The sequence below is a fragment of the Argentina silus genome, assembly GCF_951799395.1.
Source record: "Argentina silus genome assembly, chromosome: 1".
In the NCBI taxonomy this organism is placed as follows: domain Eukaryota; kingdom Metazoa; phylum Chordata; class Actinopteri; order Argentiniformes; family Argentinidae; genus Argentina; species Argentina silus.
Genome location: NC_139655.1, coordinates 17,007,083 through 17,018,598, shown reverse-complemented (window position 1 = coordinate 17,018,598; position 11,516 = coordinate 17,007,083). Strand labels below are relative to the sequence as shown.

General features: G+C 42.9%; 1 protein-coding gene across 2 annotated transcripts; it reads left to right on the top strand.

Moving 5' to 3' along the window:
* Nucleotides 1-2,312: 2,312 nt before the first annotated feature.
* nr2f6a (nuclear receptor subfamily 2, group F, member 6a) lies at nt 2,313-11,265 on the top strand. 2 transcript variants are annotated; one of them, XM_083678930.1, is made up of 5 exons: nt 2,313-3,176; nt 3,279-4,204; nt 5,191-5,285; nt 6,335-6,916; nt 9,026-11,265. In XM_083678930.1, exons 2-5 carry the CDS (start codon nt 3,936-3,938, stop codon nt 9,298-9,300), a joined length of 1,221 nt encoding a protein of 406 aa, XP_083535056.1. In that variant the 5' UTR covers nt 2,313-3,176; nt 3,279-3,935; the 3' UTR covers nt 9,301-11,265. The 2 variants fall into 2 exon arrangements, with proteins under 2 accessions (XP_083535056.1, XP_083535057.1); XM_083678931.1 differs by having other exon boundaries at nt 2,313-4,204; nt 6,338-6,916.
* Nucleotides 11,266-11,516: the final 251 nt, after the last annotated feature.

Genomic DNA, 11,516 nt, shown 5'->3' with positions numbered 1-11,516 from the left:
CAGAGATTGGACAGTGTTGTTATTTCTAAGGCTTATGGGGGAATTCTGATTTGTCGTTGGAGTGCTCACCATTGCTAGGCACCGAACTATGTGGACAACTTCCCTGGATCCTTTTCATTGAAGCAACCTACAACTATTCCAACAAACAAGCTTCTTGTGGGGAGGTCCTATGAGGGAAAAATATGGGATACATGAAATGACAGCAAACACATATAAGTTAGGCCAGGATCCTCTGCTCTCTACTGTCACCTGTTTATCAGTCAGCTGGTTTGATCTGCAGTAATGTGATGGAACCGCACTGCTACTCTGTGCTGTAATGACTCAAAGATCTAATTCCTGGCTTTTAGAGGGTGAAACTCCCTCGGACCATAATACCTTGTGTGAGTGACTGTGTTAATGACAAATATCAGGTTCCACTTACAGAGAGCCTTGCATGTAGACATCAATTAGGCCATGCTACCACAGGATGAGCTCTCTCTCTGTGTGTGTGTGTGTGTGTGTGTGTGTGTGTGTGTGTGTATGTGTGTGTGTGTGTGTGTCTGTGTGTGTGTGTGTGTGTGTGTGTGTGTGTGTGTGTGTGTGTGTGTGTGTGTGTGTGTGTGTGTGTGTGTGTCATGTTTACGCCTGGCTGTCGGCTCAGTGTCAATGGAGCTTGGCAGACGTCATTTGCAGTCTTGGCTTACTGGACCCTTCACCGGGTGCAACCACATTCCTAACTAGTGTGGTTCAAAGGCCAAGACACCCCACCACCAATGCACGCACATGCACGCCCGCCCACCCGCGCACACGCCCGCACGCACGCCCGCACGCACGCCCGCACGCACGCACACACACAATATTCTTCAGACCACAGATACACTAGACAGCAAGTATAGATAATCATGAGGCCTTTTCAAATGAAGAGAAGGGCCTGATTTGAAGGAGGTTGAAGGAGAACCCAACTGTTTCAATATCCTACATCCTCCCATCCCCCTCAAAACATACTCCCACACACATTCACAGAGATCCATTATTTGGGAAACCCTAATCTTGACCAACAATAGAGGTGACAATCAACAGACAGGCCTAATTAAAGGAACTTTTGTTCAGCATAAAACACACCTCTGATGATCCATTAGTCACACAATGGACAGGACAATGCTACACTGTGACACACACACACACACACACACACACACACACACACACACACACACACACACACACACACACACACACACACACACAGAGCCTGGCAGAAGGATTTTGACTTGGGAATTTATTTTGAATTATCTACATTAAGCAAAAATTAGGTGAGTGAGCTTTAGAAACAAAATATACATTTCTGTCACCCTCTTTCTCCAAATACCGCAGCAATATGTCAGTGATCAGATTCATTACATGTTTCTCAACACTAAACCAGGATTATTTTTATTCTCTCCTCCCCTTCTTTCTTTATCTGCGGGTGACCCTGGGCTTAACAACGCAGGGGTGTGAAGTCAGTTTGACCTTTTGGGCTAACCTCGAACACAAATCACCATGTGCTTCACAAAGCCAAGATAGAGGACCTTTTGTGAGATGGCATGGCAATGGCCGAAATGTTCTCTGTGGCACAATGATATAATATATGCCATTCAGTTGACGCTTTTATCCAAACAACTTACATTGCAGTGAGTGCATAATATATATATTTTTTCAATATATATGGTCCCAGCGGGAATCAAACACACAACCTTAGCATTGTTAACATCATGCTGTACCAACTGAGCCACAGAGGACCATGAGATGGGGCTTAAGTAGACTATCTGTGAAATAGGGACTTAGATCAAAGTGTAATTTGCCAGTCAGTAATGTTCTGAACATTTTTTGAGAGGGATTCAGCTGTCATAACCTGTAGGAAAAGAGTAAACAAATATGGAAATGGTAAATTTGTCAAAAAGTAAAACAATCTAGCTCAAATGTGGTGGGAGATGAGACTAAAACATGATAACAACATGTCTTATCTATTTGTTGAAGGGCATTAAGGTTATTTGGCGTTGTATAGGTTAACTTTGGACGTGTGCTTTGAGTCAGGCCTTGGGGTCATGCCTCTCTCTGAGGAGAGCAAACCTCCACATTCTTCCTCTGTGTGTGTGTGCTCAGCCCCACAGCCCACTCTCTCTGCTCTTTGACTCCAATGTCCATATAAGGTGCCTGGTGCCATGGCAACCGCAGGGCTTGAATAGCAGTGTCAAATCCCTGAGCACACACACATGCCCCCCCTCCCCACACACTCCCTCCCTCTCTTGCTCCCCCTTGCTTGCTCTCTCTCAAACACACACACACACACACACACACATACACACACACACAGGCTGAGGAAAACGGAGGGAGAAGCGGGGAGAGAAAGAGACAGACAGAGAGAGAGAGAGGACGCTCTGTGGTGGCCTCACAACAGCCAGGCTGTCTAGGGCTGTGCCTTCTTTTAAAATCTTAATTCAATTTGTGGACACTGGAGCCAAAGGGAGGAGAGAAAGCCCTGTCCCTTCCCCCCCTTTGCCTGAGCCACGGGAAAGCACACACACCATGGACGGAGCATAGGGCTAGGCCGCAAGTCGTTAGTTCTCGGTGGGCAAGCACTGACAAAAGGCTGGAGGGAGAAACCAACGCCAGCGCTTAGAAAACAGCTAAAGGGATTTCTGAAGGCTGTAAAGGAGGCTTTTTTGGATTCTACGCTCATCTGTTCTCTCTATTTTTGGAGCGACTGAATTTGCCAGCTGGTCTAGTACCACAGAGGATATTGCTACAACCTAGCTCTTTTGCAACAACAAACAAGGAAGAGTGCACTTCCTTGAGCTGCAAATTACTCTTCATAGAGGCAAAGAGACTGGCTGAATTAGTTTAAACAGAGGGTATACATGTTGCAGCCACTGTTGGGACTTGATACTAGTTCATTGTGTGCCTTGAGGATATACAGCCAAAAAGTGGGTTGTGAACATCAAGTTGTTTTGCCTGTGGTGACCTGGAAGAGGTCTTTGTGAGTCAGAATGTTGTCGTGGCTCAAAGGATTTCTGGAAAATCTGTCTCTTACTGTGCTCAGTCTGTACCCTCAGTCTCGGTGGATGTAAGGGTGATCTAGGAAAAATACTTGATATTTTCACCACGTCCCCTGAATGAGAAAAGCAATTGTTTTCCTGTATGTGAATGCACTTTCAAAGGTAAGCATTTAATATCGTGATATATGAAATAGGTTTATTGAAAACAGCTGTGAAAGGATTTAGGCTAAAGACTAATGACTGTTTTACGAAGGGTGGCAACAGTATCTTCTCCAGGCATGTGCTAAGGGCTACCGAAGGTCCTTTTTCAGCCATTATTGTTGCTAGAGAGAGAAGGGGGAGTGAAGCTGAGTATTTCTCTTTCTAATAATTTGCAAAGTATTGCTGAATGGGTTGTGTTTTGAGAATGTGTTTGAATAATTGTTTGCTGTAAAAGGTTCTGTTTTTTGGCTGAATGGTGAACCATTCGACTGAACAACAGAAAACTCTTCTTAAAGACAGGCGTCGCAGGAGGTGGACCAAAGAAAAACACAAAAAGAGTGAATAACAGAAAAAAGGAGAAACAAGAAAAAGGCATTGCAAGCCACAGGCATGCAAAACAAAAGTTTCTAAACTGAAAAGAAAAACTATTTCCAGGTCATAGTGGAGAGGGAGGAGACAAAGCAGCCCTAGTGGGGGGTTTTTCCTCACATTCTTCACCACTTTGTTTTTAACCCCATTTTTACTAATGAGTATGTTTGCATAGCTAAAATGAGGGTGTGGACATAGTTCTACCTTTGAAAAGTCTAGTATCTTGGAAAAATAAATTCTATGAAAAAACCTTGAAACTCTGAACCGAGAAGCCACACGGACAGAAAGTTTTTATACGACAACCAGAGGCTTGGCTGTCTCCCATTCCCTCTGTGGTCTGTTAACCAAGCAATGGCCATGGTGAGTGGGGGGTGGGGAGATCCCAATGGGGGCACAAATGGGCTGGGGGAGAAGGGCTACCTGAAGGGTGAGGAGGAAGATGGCTCCCCCCAGGCTGGAGGCAGTGACATGGAGGCTGGGGACGATGAAAAGGCCTGTGTGGTAGACTGCGTGGTGTGTGGGGACAAGTCCAGTGGGAAGCACTACGGTGTGTTCACCTGCGAGGGCTGCAAGAGCTTCTTCAAGAGAAGCATTCGCCGCAACCTCAACTACACCTGCAGGTGAGAGCATCTTGGGTGATGACAATGATGAAAATGAGGGATTCTTAGCATAAAGCAGTTTACACAGTAATCGGGAACTCACCTCACCCACAACCAACGTGTTTACCCATCTAGGTAAATCCTGATATGTTTCATGAGAACTTATCTTAAATAACTTTTATTTGATCCCTTTATGGATATCCCAGCTGTACAAAGCAAATGGATGAAAATTGCTGTAGTGACTCATGCATTAATACATTGTTGACTCTGTGCAGAGCTAATACAATGGCCCACAGCCGTGTGTATACTGGATGTGTGTGTGACTCATCATTCACTTAACCGTGGGCTTGTTTATGAAATCAATGGTCTCTAAAGAGACTAACATACTTATACAATACCACACCATCAATATTCATCAACATGTATTTAGATTTTCATAAAAGCATCATGCAGCAATTAAAAACAATGAATATAGTTTCCTATTGTATTCAATTGAATTGTTCAGCATCATATTGTAAATAATTGTATTGTGTTTTTGGGTTTTGCTATTTATTGCTTAACATAGTTTACCTGATCTCACATAGGCATATAACATCATACATATATAAATCAACAAAACTGGTTTAGAAATGAGAGATGATTGAAACATTTTATCCAATGCTATCTAGTCATCCTTACGACAACCACTCTGCCCATATAAAACATCCATGAACATGATACAATATTGATCAGTCATGTAAGGAAACAGTGTGATACATACTTATATCATCGGATAAACCAGCTTATACTATACATACATTCATGTATTAAAATTAAAGAGGCTTATTTTGTCTCCCATCATGTTTATAACTGGAGCTTTTAAATCGGCCCTCTAGTAATATTTCTTATGAAATCATTCAGAGAAAATTGCCTAGGATTTTTTATCTCTGAGGGAAGATATGTTTGCCATTGTGGCTGCTTTGTAAATTGGAATAGTTGTTCCGAAAATATCTTGAAATTCATTTCAGGTCGAATCGTGAGTGCCAGATCGACCAACATCACCGCAACCAGTGCCAGTACTGCCGCCTGAAGAAATGTTTTCGTGTTGGCATGCGCAAAGAAGGTACTCATCCATCCTGTCCAAAGTAGTGCACCTTCTATCTATCTAGCCATTTTTCTATGTATACATTCTATTTAGAATATCAATTTATATTTATATTGCATCTTTGAAATGCCTTTACCTCTTACAGATTGTATGTAAATAATGGTCTATCTTTATTTCAGAGTTCACTTCAGTACATTTTTTAACAATCACATTGGCCCACAGAGCATGTAGTGCATGGCTGTCCTAGTCCTATCATAGTTAAGCTTGGCATGTGTGCCAGCTTGATGCCTTGTACTTAGTTGCCTAATCTACTGCCTGCGTAAGTGAGGGAGAGGGATACAGGACTAAGATACCTGCGTCCCTGAGCACCAGTCACTCAGTCGCATCTTTGTCTAAACCTCCAGCTCTGTGTGGGGATATCAGTCATGTAGCTATTTAGTCCCTTTAAAGTAGGCTAAATGGGTATGTTATATTACAAGGAGTGAAGCTGTCCCCAAAAGTGTTTTTTCCATAGTATTTGAATGTAAATGTATTAGGTTCTAAGTTCTCTCTCATCTTATGATAAAAGTGCTCTGTTCCACTGTCTCCCCCCAAATTTAAATCCTGGTTTTAAGACAATAATTCTATGCTGAAACCACAAGTAATATTGTCCTGTGTTGATATGTAAGGTAGTCTGAAATGCATTGTAATGTGGCTCTAAATTGCTAGAATGTGATACTGTTGTGAGGGCAGGACTAGAATGGGCTGTGGCAAAAAAATAAGAGCAACTTGAGAATTCTGCCCCTTGAATCCAATTTCGATGACTCAGCCCTTATCTACTGTCAATTGAAATTTCAATGGAGAATTATACTGTCTTTGTTTTATTCCTCAAGATAACCTTCAGAATCAGTTTGCTCCCTCATTGTGCTCCCTTTAATCTAGAATTAAACCTCCAATTGAGAGAGCATCCCCAACTCATTTCTAACTCCCCACCCCACCCCCACACCCCGACCCCCACCCCCGATCCCCAACACTTCCCCCTCTGCTCCTTCTCCCCGCCCCCCCTTGTTCCCCCATCCCCACTTCAGCAGTTCAGCGCGGACGCATCCCTCCCTCACACTCCAGCCTCAGCCCCACTGTCACCCCAGTGGGGGCCGGTAGTGGTGGAGTCGGAGGAGGCGAGTTCTACAACAACAACGGTGGGCAGCCTGTGTCTGAGCTCATCTCCCAGCTGCTTCGCGCCGAGCCCTACCCCAGCAGTCGCTATGGCCACCAGTACAACCAGCAGGGCCAGGCTGGTGGCGCAGGCGGGTCTGTCATGGGCATTGACAACATCTGTGAGCTGGCGGCACGGCTTCTCTTCAGCACCATTGAGTGGGCCCGGAACATCCCCTACTTCCCTGAGCTGCCTGTGTCGGAGCAGGTGGCTCTGCTGAGGCTGAGCTGGAGCGAGCTCTTTATCCTTAATGCCGCTCAGTCTGCCCTGCCCCTTCACATGGCCCCTCTCCTGGCTGCCGCAGGCTTCCACTCCTCGCCTATGTCGGCCGAACGGGTGGTCTCCTTTATGGACCAAGTGAGAGTGTTCCAGGACCAGGTGGACAAGCTGACGTGTCTGCAGGTGGACTCAGCCGAGTACAGCTGCCTGAAGGCCATCGCCTTGTTCTCACCAGGTGAGTTGTCTGGTATAATAGGGTTAGGGTTAGGGCTGGGGTTGCAGCCTTTTGCCCGTTTTGCTTTCTTTCAAATATAACACCCTCATTTTATAAATCAGACAATTTAGTTTTGGTACAACACCACTAATCCTTCCCTGCCAAGGGATGGCGATCTGAAATTGGCAGTGCCGGGATTCAAATCCCCACATGTATTACTAGATGAGGGTATTAACCCTCTGAGCCACACCTACCTCATGGAGCGTATGGAGCTCGAAAACCATGAAAGAGTATGTATGTATGATTGGCAGAATGTACACTTTCTATATTGCCATCATATTAATATTTTTGCATTTGGGCTGTTGGAAACTCCTGGCCTACTATGTATACCAAGTTATGTGAAAATTAGTAAGTTGCAGTAGTGGGATGCATACCGGGATGCCATAGGTACAACACAAGGGCACTAACCTGTGGCAGCGTTAATTATAGTAACTATTTATTTTTTGAGACGGCATGATTTGTTATTCAGAGGTTGGACCCCCAAGCGACCCTTTGGAAATCCTACCTATCTCATGAAATCTAACTTTTAGTTAACTAGCTAACTAGTTTTAATATCCACGTGGGTTTTACATAGTTTTGCTCTGCATTCATCTGTCATTTTGCTATTTTTGCTCACCTGTCCTGCACGCATTTAATGTGAATATACAAAAATGACGGTCGTGTGTCGGTGCTTGCGTGCAGGTAATGTGGGGCTGGTGAGAGGCTTGATAAGCCTCATATGGTGTCTATATTGCCAGCATACAAATATTTAGCATTTCGGCTCAGCTGTGAACTCATGACATACTATGTAATTGTAATACCAATTATTGTGAAAATCATAAAATGGTAGGAATTGAACGCAGTCTGCATGTATTACCAACCAAGGGGACTAACCGTCTGCGCTACACTAGCCTCATGTCAGGTCTGGGGCTTGGTCAAATGGTCCAATATTGTGTCATTCGGCCACAAAAGTACACTATCCCACCACGTTTGGTCTCGGAATAATAATAATAACAACCGTAACAAAAATTATTTGTTATTCGGGGGTTGGACCTCTAATAATAATAAATTGGTTCTGTTTTTATTCTTTTTAGCAAAAACCCAATGCAAGTCAATGGACATTTGAAAATGGACATTTGAAATGTTATGTTCAAATTCTCAAAGTAATTTAAATCAAGTAATTGAGTCTTCAGAGAATTTGAGACGATTTGGACGTGACATTTCAAACATGCTAATTTAGGATCCATTGACAGAACCAAAGAGTTGAATGAAGTTAGTCCATGTCCATGTCAATGATTCATTTCAGGTTAAGGAACCAAATATGTGCTTTTGTAATTTGGGTGAACTATCCCTTTCAGCATCCTTTGAGCCTGATCAAAATAACAAGACTTTTGACCAACATGCTTTTGACTTACACACTTTTGACTAGGACTTTTCACCTATCCACTGAGACATTTAGTCTGCATACGCTGAAACTTGGCCAATATGCAAAAAACTGGACCCCCAAGTTAAGACTGTTCATCTTTATATTTCTGATTGGAAAACTGCATCTTCAGATGTTATACAGAGAGGAAGCACCAGTTGACTGTATACGTAGTACAGTATATTGTTGACCGAAGCCGAAACACAGGTTAGCTTCTAGGAGTGTTGCACCCTCTTCTGGCTCAATAAAGTAAGTGCAGACCACAGTCACAGGCCTTTTGTAAATGTGAGATTGTTGATGTTAGTATTCAAAATTCTTCAGCATTACTATACTGACATATATACAAATGATCTTCATTTAGGTCAAGCAGACAACATAGACAAAACAGGTATCTGGTTCAAAAGGGGACATTTATTGAAATGGATGAGGTACCACCTGAACTCCACATTTTCTTAATTATTATTATTTTCCCCTCATTTGTACTTCTGTAACTTATACCAGTCTGTTCCATTATTCAATGCAAAGATAGATTCACTAGCCACCATCTGCTAAACGTACTGAACACAACCATGGCTCTTTATGTAAGCTTCCCCCTCAATCAAGTAGTGCTCCCTCCCACTCTGTCCTCACACCATCTCTCTCTATTTCCTCCTCCTCCCCTCTCTCAGATGCGTGTGGGCTGACAGACCCGGTCCACGTGGAGTCTCTGCAGGAGAAGGCCCAGGTGGCTCTGACTGAGTACGAGAGAATGCAGTACCCGGGTCAGCCCCAACGCTTTGGCCGCCTGCTGCTCCGTCTGCCGGCCCTCCGCGCTGTGCCCGCCAACCTCATTTCCCAGCTCTTTTTCATGCGCCTGGTGGGCAAGACGCCCATTGAGACGCTCATCCGCGACATGCAGCTTTCCGGAAGCTCCATCAGCTGGCCCTATGTCCCAGGACAGTAACCCCAAGGAGGAGGTCTCCGCCTGGGCAGTGACGACAAGGGCAGCATGCTCCTCTGACTCATCACAATCCATTTGTGTGATTCTAGTGCCAGCTGGATGTCATACATACTGTACTGTCCCCATGAATCGAGCTCTGTCCATACATACCAGCCTCGTGCCAGCTGGGCCTTTGGCCAGAAAACTGGCGCCAGCACACCTACTGTGCCCCATTCTGGCGATCTGAGCCAGCCATGCCATCCACATACCATAGTGACTAAGGACACCACAAATATATGCAGTACTGTCCTGCCAATGAAGGTCATTGGAACCGTGTCTCCTTTTCCACTTCTTCTCGCCTGCAAAGACTTTCTACTTCAAAATCTAACTATGGTGGTGTTACAAGTAAAGGCAGAGCTGCAGAGTACACACATGAAACTGACTGGAATGTGGAGAACTTTGGATGAACGAGGTGAACGATCGAACCAAGGTCAAAGTTGTAGTTTATTTTTGGTCCTTTGTCCTTTCCTTGTAGGGCCTTCACCTTACTTAGAAGATCTTACTCCATATTGCTTTCACCTGCCTCTTCAGACCTACTAACACCAAATGGCAGGAGCTTCAGAAGGGAGTGGACTAGGAACTGAATATCATCAAAGTCTATCATCCATTATAGTATATCAGCCAGGCATACTGAATTAGCCTAAGTGGAAAGACATACAGATGGACTCATTTTACTGTTTCCATTTGCATTAAAAAAAAAAAGCAATGTATAAAAAATACATGAATAGGGCTCTCACTGTATTGGTTAATCTTACAAAAAAGCCACAATCACATGAAAATGGACAGGTACTGTACCTCACAAGACATAAGAATGCTTTGAGCAGATTTCTCCTTTATGTAACATCTTGTCTTTGTACAGTTGTTCACCAAACCGCCTTCTTTTCAATGACTGCCTTTTATTCAGTATGAATTGGAACACTTCTCAATGATTCTACAAGGAATGTGCTCCAAAATCATTCATATGGACACATTCTTTAAGATCCAAAACAGCACTGCTTTCTATACGGATTGATATTTCAACTGAAACTAAGTTAATGCAGCTGATATGTAAATGACAGGCTGATTGTTGAAAGAAGAATGTTCTAAAAAAATCTGTGAGTTGGGAGACATGTATTTAATCACAATGTTTCGGCCAAATGGTTCACCTATGACAAATGAGCATGTTGAATACAAAGACCAAATACAGACGGTACTTCCAAATGCCAAGAAGTTACATCATAATAAATATCACGTCAACTCAAGCTATTAGAATTGTACATATACGGTTGAAGTGGGGAACCTCCAGAAATTCTATTGTAATGTAAACTTTTTTTGAGGCGAAGTCCTGCTGCATGTCACAACTTTAGTATCTGTTTTAATTCAAGTTTCATCTCAACATGATGGGTTAGACAAATTAGTTTTTTTGTAATGTTTGGCTCACTAGTTCTTTTAAAAAAATGTGTATATTGATATTTTACATGAAAATACCTCTGTCATCCCTTGAGATGTAAAAAAGACACAGGTCTCTGTCGCAGTAAAAACTGACACTACACTGGTGCAGAGCAAGGCGTTACTCTTGTGCCAATGTGTTCCCATCACAAAGCATCTCAGTAACTCACTGCACTAAACTGAAGTGGGAGTTTGTTGGCATGGGACTGCACTTGGAGGCTATGATGCCAAAACATCACACTACCTGTGTGTGAGAGAGAATAGGTCCAATATCCTAGCAGAGACTAGGAATTACCTCATGCCCTGGCCTTCAAAAATGTGGGATATCCTAACTCATCACTCACACACCATGTCACCAATCATATCTACAAAAGATAAATGTATAATTCATGTTTTACTATCTTTGTGTTGCTGAGTTCTTAGGTTTTGGAATTTCATGTGTATGAAAGCGTTATTAAAAGGCCAAAAACCACAAGGTGAGCATGTTTTTATTTATTTCCCTTGTTTTAAATCCATGAAGAATTACAATTGAACCCTTGCCATTTTTCTCATCAGAATACTATCATAGTGGCAACTAATGCTTTTAAGAGAGACATATCTACTGCTTCCTATAAAATAGTTCAAAGACCAGTTTGCTTATTTTGTTTATTTTTTATGTAGTATAGTTAAACTGTAATTAATTATAATTTGACTTAAATGTTGTATTCCTTCTCATTATCTTTATTCTACCATCTTGGTCTACCTATTATGTT